At 38.0% G+C, this 17,963-nt stretch overlaps 2 protein-coding genes across 4 annotated transcripts in view; one reads left to right on the top strand and one right to left on the bottom strand.

Moving 5' to 3' along the window:
- JADE3 (jade family PHD finger 3) overlaps positions 1–17,963 on the bottom strand; it is a 132,652-nt gene that overhangs the window by 38,547 nt on the left and 76,142 nt on the right. For all 3 annotated transcript variants that reach the window (XM_041741430.1, XM_041741429.1, XM_041741431.1), the window contains exon 4: positions 4,168–4,325. In XM_041741430.1, the coding sequence (XP_041597364.1) occupies positions 4,168–4,325 (158 nt within the window). The remainder of the gene's footprint in view (positions 1–4,167; positions 4,326–17,963) is intronic.
- LOC121483140 (spindle and kinetochore-associated protein 2-like) lies at positions 12,322–12,757 on the top strand. The gene has a single exon (XM_041741436.1). The coding sequence runs from the start codon at positions 12,328–12,330 to the stop codon at positions 12,691–12,693; it is 366 nt and encodes a 121-aa protein (XP_041597370.1). The 5' UTR covers positions 12,322–12,327; the 3' UTR covers positions 12,694–12,757.

Genomic DNA, 17,963 nt, shown 5'->3' with positions numbered 1-17,963 from the left:
GGACTCATGGAACCAAGGGTGGGTTGGGGTTTAGTGTCCATCACTTTCAAAAAGGAAGCTGTCAACAAATAAGCAGGGACACATGGATATCCACATGTAAAAGTATAAAGTTGGACCCTAACACCTCACACCACATACAAAAATTAACTCAAATGGATCAAAGACCCAAGTGTAAGAGATAAAACTATAAAATTCTTGGGAGAAAACAGGTGTAAAACTTCAAGATCTTGGATTAGGCAATGATTCCCTAGATATGACACCAAAAGGATAAGCAACCAAAGAAAAAAAGTAAATCGAACTTCATCAAAATTAAAAACTTTTGTGCCTCAGAGGACACCACCAAGAAAGTGAAAAGACAACTCACAGAAGGAGAGATAATATTTATAAATCATATATCTTGTAAGTGACTTGTATCCAGAACGTGTAAGAAACTTGGATCCCTGGGTGGCTCAGCGGTTTGGCGCCTGCCTTCAGCCCAGGGCATGATCCCAGAGACCCAGGATCGAGTCCCACGTTGGGTTCCCTACATGGAGCCTGCTTCTCCCTCTGCCTGTGTCTCTGCCTCTCTCTCTATCTCTCTCTGTGTCTCTCATGAATAAGTAAAATCTTAAAAAAGAAACTTTTAGAACCCAATAATAAAAAAACAAATAACCCAATTTTTAAAATGGAGGAAAGATCTGAATAATTTCTACAAAGAAAATATATACAGGGGGTATGCATGGATGCATTACATAAAAATGGAACATTCTAAAACTGCTGGTCAGGGGAGTTTGTTGCCTTGTTTACCAACAGGTCAGATTTGCAGCAGCTGAGGGTATCTATTCCAAAGTGAATGTGATGGAACATAAAGAAGTAAACTGAGATGATTCACTTTGGCTCTTTGAACAGTAGTGTTTCATAGGAAGAGAAAAAAGTCACATGAAGTCTTCCTCTCTTTGTAATAAAGCAGAAAAGTTCTTTCAAAAAGAATATGCAAATAGCTACTAAGCTCATGAAAAAAAGATACTCAACATCATTAGCCATTAGGCAAATGCAAATTAAAACTACAGTGAGAGGGATCCCTCGGTGGCGCAGCAGCGGTTTAGCGCCTGCCTTTGGCCCAGGGCGCATCCTGGAGACCCGGGATCGAATCCCACGCCTGCTTCTCCCTCTGCCTATGTCTCTGCCTCTCTCTCTCTCTCTCTCTCTGTCTCTGTGTGTGTGTGTGTGTGTGTGTGTGTGACTATCATAAATAAATAAAAAAATTAAAAAATAAAACTACAGTGAGATATACTTCAGACCTGCTAGGATGGCTATAATAAAAAGACAAACAATAACAAGTATTGGTGAAGACATGGAGAAAATGGAAGCCTCATACATTGCTGGTAGGAATGTAAAACGATGCAGATGTTCTGGAAAACAGTTTGACAGTTCCTTATATGACTCAGTAATTCTATTCCTAGGTATATACCCAAGAGAAATGAAAACATAAATCCACTCAAAAAATTGTACAAGAATGTTCACAGCAGCATTATTCATAATAGCTAAAACATGGAAACAATCCAAATATCTATCAACTGATGAGCAAATTAAGAAAATACAGTATATCCATACAATGGAATATGAGTTGGCAATAAAAAGTTAACAAAATACTGATACATACAACATGGATAAACTCTGAAAATATTATGCTGTGTAAAAGAAGTCAGGCTCAGGGGCCACACATTCTATGATTCCGTTTATGTGAAATGTACAGAATAGGCAAGTCCACAGAGAAAGAAAGTAGATTTGTGGTTGTTATAGACTGAATTGTGTTCTCCCAATATTTTTATGTTGAAGTTCTAACTCCTAGTGTGATTATATTTGAAGATGGGGCCTATAAGGAGATAACAGCGGTTAAGTGAAGTCATAGAGTGGGGACCTAATCTGATAGGGTTGGTGTCCTTGTAAGAGGAGGAAGAAACACCAGATCTCCAACCTCTCCCTCCCTCTCCCTCTGTCTCATTCTCTCTCCCCCTACATGCACACAGAGGAAAGGCCATGTGAGAACACAGTGAGAAGGTAGCTAGCTGTCTACAAGCCAGGAAGAAAGGCTTCACTGGACACCAACCCTAATGGCAACTTGATCTTAGACTTCTAGCCTTCAGACTGTGAGAAAATACATTTCAGTTGTTTGAGCCACCCAGTTTGTGGTATTTTGTTATGACAGCCTTAGCAGACTAATACAGTGATTGCCAGGAGCCAGAGCAAGGGGAAAATGAACAGTAACTGTTAACAGATGTGGGGTTTCTTTCTGGGGTAATGAAAATGTTCTGGCTTTACATAGTGGTGATAGCTGCATAAGTGTGAATACACTAAAAACCACCATGCAATTTAAAGGGGTGAATTATATGGTATGTGAATTCTATCTTGATAAAAAATTGTATCAATTATATCTCAATTTTAAAAATCTTAAAAGAAAAAGCAACCTGCACATTTATAAAAGTCCATGCTGATCATGTGACAAACTTGGAACTTGACTAAGGAACTTAGTGAAATTCCCCTACCTCCCATTTTCCTAGTTTGACTTAAAATACACTTTTAAGTCTATTAGTTGTAATGTATGTTTACTTACAATACACTCATTCAATCGCGTGGCTGAGAAAGTGAAAAAATCTTTTTTAGAATAGGAAAGGCGAGTGGTTAAAATAGAAGACACTGTTATTACAGTTATTCCCTAATCTTGTTTTTATGCCCTTCCCTTCCTATCTTCATCTTTGTTTTTATTATCTATAAAGAACCCCTGGCTTTTGGTTCTTCATTTATTTTCTTTCCTAACATCCACTCATTTTCCTCTTTGCTTCCTTTGCCCTAGTCTCCTTACATCATTAAGTGTGTATTGAAAATCTCCTGCTTGACAGTCCCTCTGCTTTTAGGACAGCTTATAGCCACATCTTGTTGTCTTTCTTTCTTTTCTCTCCTAATCACACAGTATTTGCCTTCATTGTGCCCACTATCACATTTTCTTACCTTACCTATTTTTACACTCCTCTGCTTGTGATGATTGTGTGTGTGCATATGTGTGTGTCCAATGTAAATGCTATGGCATATAAAAATCTTGACAAGAAGGACATGAAAATGTCTGACTCTTGTGTCCATTCGTGATGCTGTTCTGATTTTTAGGAGTAGGAGACAGTGTTGATATGATGGGGGTAGTGAGACTCAGGAAGTGTGTGGAGCAGGACTGGAACTTTCCTTAACAGCATTGGTCTCTCGTAGACAGCCTGAACTCAGTTTCTAGAAGTGATCTGACAAGCATTTCTGGGGCATGACTAGGACCTAAGAACCCAATGCCAGAGGCATAGAATTCAAAGATGTGATCTTTGCCCTTTAAGAATCTAACATGTACTAGAAAAAGACAGATGTACAGTGAGGTATTTCTCATAGTAAGCAGCAGGTCCCACCAGCCCCCTCATCTGGTACTATTCCTTCTATTCCTTCCTTCCTTCACTCAAACTTATACTGAGCATTTTATTTCACGCCAGCCTTTGTGCAAAGCACGGGAACACAAAGATCAGTCAGGAAAAATGGCTTCCAAACCAATCATTACTCTTGAGGAGCTGAACTTATTACTTCCTCTGGCAGAAAAGTCCTCTCCTACTTAAATTTTCTTCTCAAGTCTTTGTAAATGAAGGTTATGTGCTTACAGTCAACCTGATGTTCTAGTCATCTCCTTTCATTTAGATTTATGCATTTTACAAACTGAAAGTTTTGGCCCTTTATTTACAGATGCTATCACTATGATGTCCCTATTATAACAAAGCAACTTCTCATGGGGTTATATATTACTAGGATTATTACGAGGTTATGTAATTAATGCTCTGTTTCTCTTCAAAGACCAGTAAATGCTATTGATTGTTGAGTTAGACTTGGAAATTTTACTCTCCAAAACCTATCACAATTTCGGATTGGACCTCAAATAGTTTGACCCTGTGAGTGAGCACATATTAGATCCCTAAATACATGAGCTTGACTACAGACCCATCCTAGCCTGGTATCACCTGCCACTGATCTGTGTCAAGTGGTGAACATGGTATGTGACTTTATATTATGAATGTATAATTTAGCCCTGCAGTCTCTCCCCAACCAGCACACAGATAACTGTAAGAGCATTTGGGCCCTGAGTCAAAGGTGCAAACATGCAAATACCTGAGGGAAGGCTGTGGAACAGTGTCTGGACTGACTGGTACTTGGACTCCTTTTTCCCATTCTTCCTTCCATGTGTCCGCAAAGACGTAATAGCTGTCAGGACTAATATGGTGAGAATCTGGAAGTTTCATGGCACTGATGAGGTCCTTCCGGAACACCTGAGAAGACATTGTACACATCTTGAGAAGACCATCACTATGCAACTAACACCATTTCATGTCCTCTTTTTATTTTTTAAATTTTAAAAAAAGATTTTATTTATACAGTTTGTATGAAACAATCATTTAACTCTCAAATTAAGCAGTTTAAACACCCTCTGATAAATTCTAATTACTTATTTAGGCATCACTATATTTTTTACTTATAAATTATTTTAACATCTTCATTTTTTTCTTTCTGAGATTTTGATAGGAATTATGGTTTTTTTTGGGGGGGGGGTAGGGAGAGAGAGGAACTTAAGCAGGATCCCTGCCTAGCATGAAGCCTGACGGGTTCAATCTCACAACCCTGAGATCACCACCTACACTGAAATCAAGAGTGGGATGCTTAACCAACTGAGCCACCCAGGTGCCCCTACTTAGAAATTATTTTAGACATATGGAAGAGTTACAAAAATAGGACAGAGCTCCCATATACCCTCCATGTAGTTTCTTCTAATGTTAACATCTTACATAACCAATGACCTAAACCAGAAAATTAACATTACTAAAATACTATGAATTAATCTACAGACCCTATTAAAATGTTACTAATTTTCTGGTAATATCCTTCTGTTCCAGAATTCAATCCAGGATCCCACATTGCAATTAGTTGTCATGTGTTCTTAGTATTCTCTAGTTTGTGACAGTTTCTCAGTCTCTCTTTGTCTTTGAAGACCTTGACACTTTTGAAGAATACTGGTCATGTATTTTAGAGATTATCCCTACAATTTGGGTTTGTCTGATGTTTTCTCATGATTAAAGTTAGTCATTTTTGGCAAGAATATCATAGACATGATGCTGTGTCCTTCTCATTCCATTGTATCAGGACATATAATGCCAATGTACTATCTGTCCTATCAGTGGTGATGTTAAACTTGATTGCTTGGTTAAGGTAGTGTCTTGCTGGTTTTCTCCCCTGCGGGTTTCTGTATTTCCCTTTGTAATTAATAAATATCTTTGAGGAGATACTTTGAGATTATTTAAAAAATCCTGTTTTGCCTCAAACTGTCATGAGCTAATTTTAGCATCCACTGGTAGATATCTTGCCTGAAAGAATTATTACTGTGGTATTCTAATGGTGATTTTCTATTTCCCTCAGTCCTTCTATACTTATTAATTGGAATTCCTCTGAAAGAAACATCTGTCCCTTCTTCCCTCTTACTTGTTTTATTCAATTATTTAGTTATATCCTTATAGACTCGTGGATATATAGCTTATTCTTTGGGTTAAAATCCAGTATTATTTTTTTTTGTTGTTGCTGTTGTTGCTCAAATCGTTCCACCTTTGATCGTTGGGAGCTCTTTCGGGTTGGCTAGCGCCTGTGGTCTTTGAACACATCCCATCTGTTTTTGAATATTTCCTGAATTTCCTACATCACAACATGCCCCAGGCATGTTTATATCCTCTAACTGCTTATAAAAACTATTGATTTTATATGTTAACTTCATATCCTGCTACGTTACTGAATTCTTTTATTGCTTCAGTTAGTTTTATCATTGCTTTTCCTATGGTTTTCTAGATATATTATCATATCATCTGCATACAGTTTCATATCTTCTTTATCTAGTCTTAGGTCTCTAATTGGTTCCTCTTATTTAACTGCATTGGCAAAATACTGTACTAATATTTGGAATAGTAATGGGGATAGTGGATCTTTCTGCTTTCTTCCTAAAATCTGGGGAAATGACTCCAGTGTTCATTAAGATACTAGGTTGAGGACTATGGTATATATATAGTATCTATGTTAAATTATCTCACAGTTCCTCTTTATTCTTGAATGTTTTTGAATGCCTGGGTACTGAATTTTGTTAAAGGCTTCTTCTGCGCATATGAGAATAATTATATAATTATTTTCCTTAGATATAATATGCTGTATGATTATACTGTGTTTCTTTTTTTTATTGGAGTTCAATTTGCCAGCATATAGCATAATATACTGTATTTCTTAACACTAAAACAAACTTGCAATTCTGGAATTAATGTCATTTGGTCATGATACATTTTTAAAATATGGTATTATATTCTGTCTTCTAATATTTTATTTAGTATTTTTATATCATATTTATGAGTGATATTTATCTTAACTTTCTTTTTTTTAATAAATTGTCTTTGCCTTTTAGGTTTAGGTTATCAGAGTTATGCATGCCTCACAAAAAGAATTAGAACATTTTCCTTCTGTTACAATGCTGTAGAAAAACCTGAGAATTATTGGGACTTTCTGGTCCCTAGGAAACCGTCCGGATTTGGTGCTTTCATCGTGGGGTAGTTGCTTTATTTTCTCTACTTCTTTGGAAATTGATCACTTTAAGCATTCTACCTCTAATGGAGTCAATTTTGGTAACCTGTATTTCCATAGGAAGTTATCTATGTTATTCAGTATTTCAAATTTATTTCTGCAGAGGCTTACAAAGTGTAGGCAGTTCTACTTTGCACAGAAGTGTGAGACCACAGAAATGATAGTGCATATGGAAACTGTGAAAAGCAATCCTAATAATTAATGGGGAAAATTATGACTTCTATGATCTTTAAACATTTTGGTCAAAATACTAGAAATTCTTATTGTTGGCTCTAAGTGTATAAAAATGAAAAATATAATATTTTAGTATACTATAAACATTAGAAACATTGAGACTTAAAGTAAGTTTTATAAGAAAATTTATCAAGAGTAGGTGGAACAAACAATGCTTGCCTCCTTTTTCTTATATAATTTAAGATATAGAGCAAACCTCTGAGATGGGTTGTTTTAAACTGTCATTGGTTTAAAAAATCTATGATTTCAGTTTGTATTTTTCTCCTTTCACCCAAGAGTTAATACAAGGTTTTAAAATTTCCATAGGAAAGGACCTTTTTGTTTTTATTAGCAATTTCTGGTTTTACTGAATTGTGATCAGAGTATTGTTTATATTATGTCCATGTAATAATGGAAATTACTGTTTTATTTGTGACTTAATATTTGATACTTTGTGTACCATAGACCCTGAGTAGGTATATCCTCTATTATTTCCAATATCAAGGTTTCAAGTTAGATATATATTCATCATCTGTACCTTACTGCTTACGTTATATTTTCTACCTCCTCACTTTTTTTGTTCACTTAATCTGTATGAAAGCCTACTATGATTAGTGTGTTTCTATCTACTTCTCCTTGACTCTTCCACAGTTTTTGCTCCATAAAGGTGGTTGCTGTGTTATTCAGTGTATAATTACTCCTAAGTATTACAACTTCACAGTGAATTGTAACGTTTAGCATTAAAAAGGCTTTTTTGGGGTACCTGGGTGGCTCAGGTTGATCATCTGTCTTCAGTTCAGGTCATGATCCTGGGATCGATTCCCGTATCCGGCTCCCCACAGGGAGCCTGCTTCTCCCTCTGCCTGTGTCTCTGGGCCTCTCTCTCTTTCTCATGAAAAAATAAAATCTTTAAAAAAATTAAAAAGGCTTCTTTGTTTTGGGGGGCTTGATTTCTACTTTGTCTGAGATCAGGCTCACTCCTCCTCCTACCATTTACCTGGCATACCTTTGTCCATCTCTATTTTTAGCCTTTCTGAACAGGCGTTTTAGGTATATTCTTGTATACAATATACAGTTGTGTTTTGTTTTGTGAACCATAAAAACTTTTTCTTTAAAAAGACATACTAGGGCAGCCCTGGTGGCTCAGTGGTTTAGCGCTGCCTTCCACCCAGGGCATGATCCTGGAGACCTGGGATGAGTCCCACGTCTGGCTCCCTGCGTGGAGCCTGCTTCTCCCTCTGCCTGTGTCTCTGCCTCCCTCTCTCTCTATGTCTCTCATGCATAAATACATAAAATACTTTAAAAAATAAAATAAAGACATACTAATATGTCTCAGATATATGGTCTCAACTGTCATATTTGATAATTATATGTATTATGTTATAAATCCTTATGCATCTTTATTAGTGTATTCTTTGCTCTTTTAATTACATTTTTTTGTATTTAAGAAGGTTTATAGTTTTATTCTATTTGTCATCTTTGTACTCAGATCTTTAAAAAATGTCCTTTATTTTCTTTTTTAACCTATTATGATCTGATCTGGTTTATCAGTTTTTATTGCTCTCAGTGAATTCCTCAGGGGTGAGAAGGATAGAAATGAAATGTCTACTGTGGCAGCCAAGAGGACCCCAGTGCAAGCTTTAACCCTACCCCTAGCAAGGAAGCCCTAGCTGTGTGAAAAGTTCGAAGGCCAGAGGTAGAGGATGATGATATGAGTACAGCTACAACTTGGACTTTGGGAAACAAAGAGATTTCCCATAGTTCATTTTCTGCATCCTAAGCACAATTAGGCACTGACAATATGGGAACTAGGATCCATCTAAAGTTGGCTGTACTATTTTTGTTCTTTTTTTTTTTTCGAAGATTTTACTTATTTAACAGAGAGAGAAAGAGAGAGCACGCGCATGCACAAGTAGGGAGAAATGGCAGGCAGAGGGAGAGGGAGAAGTGGACTCCCCGTTGAGCGAGGAGCCCGATGTGGGACTCAATCCCAGGACCCCAGGATGATGACCAGAGCCCAAGGTAGATACTTGACCGACTGAGCCACCCAGGTGCGCCAAGTTTGATGTACTGCTATCCTCTGGCTGAAAATGTCCCTGTGTGACTAAGGGGCACAGAAATATGCTCCACCAGCCTGGATACATGATTTAAATGACTGTGGAAGTCTAAGCTTTATGATTCTTCATTTTTCAGCAACAGAAAAAAGTATGCCATGAGGTCTTAAGCTAACCCAGCAACGATGTCAGTGATGAAGGCCCAGGTGAAGTCTAAGCAATGAGGGAATACACTTTCACATAGAAGTATACATACACTGGTCTATACCTCATCTACTAATTTCTAGTTTGGAAATAATCAACCATCCACTGGCAAGCTGAAGATAAACACTTCCACATTTCTGGAAGATCAAAGGAAAAAATGCTATCAATCAAACATTTTAGGCTTTAATGCTAATAAAGGTTCTCTGAGGAGAAACATGTTCAAATTATATGTAACATGAAAGTAGAGGCACAAAGCGTGATCCAATAAAGCAGTTAATTCTCCACTGGTACCGTTCTGTTTAAACTGATAACATTTCAGAGCATAGGACTGAACTATCACATAATCAAATGATGCCACTTAAATGAATAAAGACTCATTCCATTTGCTACTTTGCAGGGACAACTCTGCAAATGCCTGATGCTTTCACTTAGGGAAGATTAAGAATTAATATGATCTGAGCAAAGCAGAGAAGGAAACCAACCTTAAACATGCTGGTGGCCAGGTGGCAACAAAATGATCTCCTTACCAAGAATCCTAGCCAATTAAAGTTAATTGGGCACTGTGCAGGGAGAAAGCAGTCTATGGAAAAAAAAACCTGGTGGTTTATTACATAATGCTTTGTACAAGGAGAGGAAGAGAAGATCAGTCATATCCATTTAACATGTTTTGCATAGAACTCAGTGTTCTGGATGGCTAGGGGGAGAAAACTCAGTCACCATTTTCCTGAACACTGATCCATTTCTTTTTTTTTTTTTTCATTTCTTTTTTTTAAAAGATTTTATTTATTTATTCATGAGAGACACAGAGAAAGAGAGAGGGTCAGAGACATAGGCAGAGGGAGGAGCAGGCTTCATGCAGGGAGCCCGACGCGGGACTCGATCCCAGGTCTCCAGGATCATGGCCTGGGCCAAAGGCAGGCACTAAACCGCTGAGCCACCACCCAGGGATCCCCGGGAAATCCTACTTTAGATCTGGAAAGACTATTAGAGCTAAGTATTTTCAACCTCCTAAAATATTTCATTATTTTCCATGTGATACACTTCATAAAATAAATGACTGCAAACCATGCTTAGGGCTTAATAATCTCACAACATCTCATATAGCTCAAGCCATGTCTTTTTTTTTTTCAAGTCATGTCTTTATATTTGATGTAACTGCTTATGAAAATCTGTTCTGTATAGTTTCCTAAGTAGCCTGGAAACATATTGTAGTAGGTTGAATGGTGCCCCCCCCCCAAGATATGTCTGCATCCTAATTTCTGGAATCTGTGACTCTTACTTGATTTGGAAAAGGGATCTTTGCAGATATAAATAATTTAAGGATTCTGAGATGAAGAGATCTTCCTAGAACACCTGGGTGGTCCCTAAATCCAGTGACAAGTATCCTTACAAGAGAAAGGCAGAGAGAGATTTAAGACAGAAAAGGAGTCAATGTGACCATGGAGTTAGAGATTGGAGTGACTTATTGATCCACAAATCAATAAATGCTGAAAGTTATCAGAACCTGGAAGTGGAAAAGGATGGAATCTCCCTTAAAGTCTCTGGAGGGAGCACAGCCTGGCCAATTGTGGACTTCTGGCCTCCAGAACTGTGAGAAAATAAATTCCGGTTGTTTTAAGCCACCCAGTTTGTAGTAATTTGTTACAGCAGCCCTAGGAAACTAATACACATGTTTACCAAACAGAAAAGTAACTTGAAGACTCTAGACAAAGAGATACAAAAGCAGAAGCCAGTGAAATCTGGCCCTTGTCCATGGCTTCAGAAATACCAAACCTCCAGGGAACAGACATTCTGTGAAGTCTGGGAAACCTCAGGCTTCAAGAACACCAATCAGTTCAGATCTATTTTTCTTAAGCAAATGAAGGCTAAATCTAATGACTATTATAATTTTTCTTCCACCTTTAGAGAAAAATAGCAGACTTATAGGATAAGCCTGATTTCAATTTTACCAGCTAGTCAGATTAAATAGCATCAGATCCAAGGTTTCTAGAGAAGCATTTTCACTCAAGGCAGAGTGCAAGAGTCTGCTTTATCTTGCTGTAGAAACATCCCAAGCATGAGGCAGAACATAAAATGCTGAGAAGGGATAGGAATGTAAGTTCAGTACTTAGGCAGATATCTGCAAAGTGATATGAAATATATTTACCAAAATGGTCTCATGAATCTGCTTTTGATAAGAAAAGGAATTTGTTTTTTTTTTTAAATGAATACAGGCAAACAAACTAGTTTTAGTGTACCCTGGGTAGAGAGATGTGAGTTGTATACACATACGACAGCATACACATATGCACATATTTGTATGTATTTTCATAAAGAAACAATAAAAGTATAAACCAAAAGCTTTTTAAATAATGGCTATCTCTGGGAGTGAGGGAGAAAAAGACCAAAGCTAGAACTTTCTGAATGCATTTTGTGTCATAGTTGGATGTTTGAAGCAGGCAAATATTTATACAGTCAAAAATGAAATTAAAAATCTTTAAAGAGGGGCACCTGGGTGGCTCAGTTGGTTAAGCATCTGCCTTCAGCTCAGGTCATGATCTTGGGGTTCTGGGATCAAGGCCTGCATTGGGCTACTTGCTCAGTGGGGGAGTCTGCTTCTCCCTCTTCCTGTCCCCTTGCTTGTGAGTCACTCTCTCTCTCTTGCTCACTCTCTCAAATAAATAAATGAAATCTTTTAAAAAAATCCTTAAAAAAAGAATGTGGGCTCAGGGACAGACTACCTGAATTGGTCTCCTGATTTCACCAACTAATTTGGGACAAATTATTTAAATTGTGTCTCAGGTTACTCATCCATAAAATGGAGATAATAATCACAACTCACAGGGGTTGTTATAAGAATTATATGGCTGAATTTATGTAAAGGGCTTAGAGTGGTATGAGGCTCATGGTAATTGCTAAATAAATTTTAGCTGTAGTTATTATTTTATCATCATCATCATAGTCTAGTTTACTTCTAAAAGCAGAAAGAAGTATACAGCTGAGTTCTCTTATCTATCTAGTCCATAAAAATAATCGTTGATGGGATAAAGGAGATGTGAGTTCATGGCTCAACTGAAACATGCATGGTTCTGCTCCCAAAGATAGGATTCCCAAGCAACAGGCCCATCAAAAACTCTACCCAACACTCTACAAGCCACAAGGTAACAAAGAAACTTCATAAAGTAAAACATAGGAGGAATGTCAACTATTCAACATGGAGGCGGAGGTCGATAAGCTGGAACTGATGTTTCAGAAAGCTGACTCTGATCTGGATTACATTCAATACAGGCTGGAATATGAAATCAAGACTAATCATCCTGATACAGCAAGTAAGAAAAATCCAGTTACACTCTTAAAGGAATTGTCAGCAATAAAGTCTCGATATCAAACTTTGCATGCACGCTTTAAACCAATAGCTGCAGAGCAGAAAGAAACTAAGAACCGCATTTGTGCTACTGTCAATAAGACTATGACCATGATACAAGAACTACAAAAGCAAACAGACCTGGAGCTGTCACCACTGACTAAAGAAGAAAAAACTGCAACAGAGCAATTAAAATTTTTCATGTCAGACTTATGAAGAAATTGACTTCAAAAGGGAATTCCAATGGAGAAGAGATTAATTCCAGAAAGATTTAAGAAGATGTCTTGTTAGCACTTGATTGGGGGATGGTGAAGAAGATTTGTCTGGGGTGATTGGATAATGATGCCTTTCATAAGAGAGGGACTATCACAAGGGCAGATAATATATGAATAAAGTTTAGCCAAAAGGATGGAATGGGAATAAAGGGATTTAAAAATATATATGCACACAAACTTAGTCTTATAATTTCAGGCAAGGAAGTCACATAACACTGTTTTGCATCTGTTTTTGTGTAATTGGGATAACACTGATGTCCTGGCCTATCATGAAAGGATATTTATGTACTATCAGTCAGTCAGATGTGAATTAGCATGCTTTGGAAATTAAAGGATAGAAAAAAAAAGTAAAACATAGCATTTGATGCTAAATTAAAGATTATGAATGAAGGAAGGATCTAGATGTTGACATTGACCTAGCTAATAAAGTTGAGAAGTTTTACAAGTTCTTAGTTGTGTGCCTATTTTATATGCACTAGTAGTTTCCCCAAAAGTTCCTGAAACAAAAAAGCTTTGTACTTACCAGATATCTGCTCGTTTATGGTCAAAGAAGGGATTCACAGGCTAACATACAGCCCAGAAGCTATGCCAAGTCCAACACTGCATGTACATCTTGGCCCTCAGATGCATGCAGAAACAAAGGAGGCCTCACTATGAATATACTTAGAATATCAATGTTTAACCTGCCAGAGCCACAGAATGAAAATGTCCTTCATGGACAGCTCTGGCTTTTACTGCTCTTATTAACATTTCTCAGTGGGCAGTTTCTTAAAGCAAGGCTAGTCTGAACACTTCTGTGACATTTTTTAGAGGAAAAGTCAAAACATTTACTTCCTATATGATACAAAGGGGGAAACTGGTCCATGTGAATGTAGCAGAGAAATGGGTTAGTTTTGAATCATAGTCACTTAACTATGAAACTATACATAAATGACCACATATATGTCACTCCAACAGCACAAAAAACAGCTGCAAATATGGTAACTACATTTAATTAAGAGGAATTAAGTGTGATTTTCTTAGAATTATACAATCTTAAGGTAAAAAAAAGGATGTTCAGGTTATCTAAAAGAATCAACCACTTAGGCAAAGAAAACTTAACAAAGAATACAAGTTTGTTCTTATATGATGACAAAGGCACCTGGTATTATTAAAAGACACTGTGTCCCAGGTTAATTTTCCAATGGAGCAAAGCTTATTCATTTTTTAAGTTTAAAACTTTAATGTGATGTAAATATTTTTTTCACAGAAATATTTTTCAAATAGCTTAAAATAATTCTCAGTTTTCTTACAAAGAACAAACAGGGCATTTTTGATGGCTTTGGGTTGACATCAACTGAAACATTAATTACCACAAAGCAATGTACTTCTGGGCAGCTTAGGCAGGTTTGATTACTCCCCTTCCCTACTACCCAACAGAGCTGTATGCATCCCTGGTGATGGAGGAGGGTGAGCAATTGAGTCTGAGTTGGGAGATCTGGGCAATTTTCACACAAGAGATGACATCTGAGGTTTACTTTGCAAATTTTTCTCCCATCCCTCACTATCCCTTTTTTTTTCTTTCTTTTTTTCCTCACTATCCCTTTTTTGTACAGTAAGTGTGCACTTGCAAGCTTGGTAGTTTTTATCTCCTGTAGGTCAGAAAACCAAATAATCAAGCATGTTGGAAATACAGGTAAAGTGACATAAACAGGCTCTATGTGAAGGTATTGCAGTGTTCTCTGCTGAGTTAAAATATGTGAGCTTTCACTCTGTTGCTACGAAAGTCTTGGACGTAATAAATGAAACTATGGAACTATAGATGATATGCCATCAATCCTTTAAGATAGGTTATGTTTTATAGACCAGTTGGACTAATATATGTGATAACATCCTGGCTTTTGAGAAAGAATAGAAGACTTTTTAATACATTCAAATTAGTCATCTAGTACCATGTGCTTTTCCTAGGGTAACTGACTTTATAGAAACATCTTTAAGAGTATGGGCCCTTTTAAGAATCAGATGAAGGCTACTAACATACACATACACACAAAAACACATTAAAGACATACCCTTAAAAGCCTGTATACAGGGACACCTGAGTGGCTCAGTGGTTGAGCATCTGTCTTCAGCTCAGGGCATGATCCCAGGTCTAGGGATTGAGTCCCACATCAGGCTCCCTGAGAGGAGCCTGCTTCTCCCTCTGCCTATGTCTCTGCCTCCCTCTCTCTCTGTGTCTCATGAATAAATAAATAAAATCTTCATTAAAAAAGTCTGTATAGGGCAGCCCAGGTGGCTGAGCGGGTTAGTGCCGCCTTCAGCCTAGGGCCTGATCCTGGAGACCTGGGATCGAGTCCCACGTCAGGCTCCCTGCATGGAGCCTGCTTCTCCCTCTGCCTATGTCTCTGCCATTCTCTCTCTCTCTCTCTCTGTGTGTGTGTGTGTCTCTCATGAATGAATGAATAAATAAATAAATAAATAAATAAATAAATAAATAAAATCTTGAAAAAAAAAAAAAAAGCCTGTATACAATTTGCAGAAGCTACCAGAGCCCTTGAACCATACGTGGAATTCACACACCCCTAGGAAACTCTTCTCTAGAGGATAAATCAGGGGTAGGCATGCACAGGAATCCCACTGAAGCACTAAACATCAAAGAAAATATGTATCTATTAATGCAGCCGATTAAGCCCCAGTGAAAACAATCATTTATACTGCATTTCAATGACAAACTCTCATTACAAACATAAGGCTTAAGTCAGAAAAAAGAAACTTCCATCTTTACAAGAAGAAAAAGGAAAGACAGGCAGCAAATTAACAATTTTTTCATAAACCCATTAGAGAAATGAGTTGCAGGACAAATGGCCAATATAAGGAAGGACAAACATGCCTGCAGGGAGACATAAGACAGGAACATTTGCTTACCTGGGGCAGAAGCCACAGCAGGAACATTTAACCCAGAAAATTTGACGAATTGCTGGGGGCAAAATGAGGACAACCAAGAGAGAATGAAGTTCCTGGGGGCTATAGTAATAGGGGTTCCAACCCTCTTGTAAGCTTTTCCTCTAGAGACTCAACTAGGCTCTCATAGGAAAGATGGTGGAAAACCTGGAGAAAGCTCTCCCAGTGGTGGGTGCTGTCTGGGTCACTGGTGCTTTGTGTCCTGGCTCCCTTACTGAACAAAAAGTTTCACCTACAGGGGAAGGCTATCAGGTGAGGGCACTGGTGTAATTTCACTAGTGCTGGAGAAAAGGGCAAAGCACCCAAGCTCAGCCTCTCCATGTTACACAGGGGAAAAAAGCCTTAATCTAGAGGAGGGAGAACCTTAAGGACAGAGACTGAGAATATTGGAAGATATCAGCTACAGGCAGATAGTGGAATAGGAGGCAAGGGCAGAAAAAGCTCTACCCCTCAAGTTCACTTCCCCCATCTCACCCCCACAAACAGGACCACTACACATTTCAGAGACTGAGATGTAATTGGAAGGTTAGAGAACAATGTCTTTCCCCAATACTCTACTACATGCTAAAGCCTCCAGTGATAACAGTGGCTTATACTGGGAGAGCTGCAAAGGACAGTCTCTCTCTCCAAGGACAAGCACAAAGGGAAGACTCTAATCCAAGACAGGAGACAAAAACAAGGTCACCAGAAGAATTAGAAGGAAGTCTTTGGTGTCCACAGCAGTAACACATTTTAAACACTCTGACACTGGTGGTGGCAGTATAAACTGTTGAAGCCCCTTTGGAAAACAGTCTGGCATTTCCTCAGATGGTTAACTAGAATTACTACAGACTCAGCAATTCCCCATCTAGGTGTAAACTCAAGACAACTGAAAACATATGTCCACATAAAAACTTGTAAATGAATGTTCATAGTAGCATTATTCATAATACTCCAAAGATGGAGACAACCCAAATGTCCATTAATTAATGAATGGATAAACAAAATGTGAAATATCCATACAATGGAGTATCATTCAGTCATTAAAAGAAATTAACTACTGGTACATGCCACAACATGGATGAACCCTGAAAACATTGTGCTAAGTTTAAGAAGCCAGACACAAAAGGCTGCATATTGTATGATTCCATTTATATGAACTGTCCAGAACAGGCAAATCCATAGAGACAGAAGTTAGATTAGTAGTTGCCAAGGGCTGGGAGTTGGGGAATTAGGGAATAACTGCTAATGGGTAAGGGTTCTTTCTGGGGTGATGAAAATGTTCTAAATTTAGACTGTGGTAATGGTCATACAACTCTTATGACTAGACTAAAACCTACCGAATTATACATTTTAAATAGATGAACTATAGAGTTTAAGAAATATAATTCATAAAAGGTGTATAAAATGTTTTCTTTTTTTGAAAAGGGCAATTGTTGTGGCATCACTGGACATCACTGTAGAGGCCCTGACATCCACTCCCACCCAATAATAACAAAGTACCCCTCCTCCTTAATGTGGTATCATCAGAGACTGGGTAGGAGCCTGGACTGTCACCATCAGCCATCAGTAATGCAGTACCCCTTACCTCCACCACTCTGCTATCAGTAGAGGTAACAGGGTGGGGATTTCCTCTAAAGTAGTAGGGAAACACTCCTCCCTTGTCCCAGAGAGATCACAGAACCACTTTCCTAGAAACTAACAGAAGTAAGATGGGAAGCCTAGGAATTCTGCAAATGGTGGTATGGAGTCAGCACCCTACTTCCCCCACTGGCCTAGCTACAACAGAGGCCTGCTAAAATAAATTTAAATAAGACTTACTGTCTGATAATATAATATCAAATACAACAGAAAATCACTCATCATACTAAGAACTGGGAATGAAAAGAGACAATCAATAACACCAACACTGAGAAGACACAGATATTGGAATCGTCTTTTTTTTTTTTAATATATTTTTTTAATTTTTATTTATTTATGATAGGCACACAGTGAGAGAGAGAGAGAGGCAGAGACACAGGCAGAGGGAGAAGCAGGCTCCATGCACCGGGAGCCCGACGTGGGATTCGATCCCGGGTCTCCAGGATCGCGCCCCGGGCCAAAGGCAGGCGCCAAACCGCTGCGCCACCCAGGGATCCCTGGAATCGTCTTGATAAGAAATTTAAAGCAGCCATCATAAAAATGCTTCAATAAGAAATTACAAACACCTTTGAAACAAATTGAAAGTTTCATCAGAGAATAGAGGATGTAAAAAATAACCAAATAAAACATTTGAAATGGAATACAATAACT

Source organism: Vulpes lagopus, chromosome X, assembly GCF_018345385.1.
Source record: "Vulpes lagopus strain Blue_001 chromosome X, ASM1834538v1, whole genome shotgun sequence".
NCBI classification, from domain to species: Eukaryota; Metazoa; Chordata; class Mammalia; order Carnivora; family Canidae; genus Vulpes; species Vulpes lagopus.
Note: the sequence above shows the minus strand (reverse complement) of the source record. Positions and strands in the feature narration are given on the sequence as shown.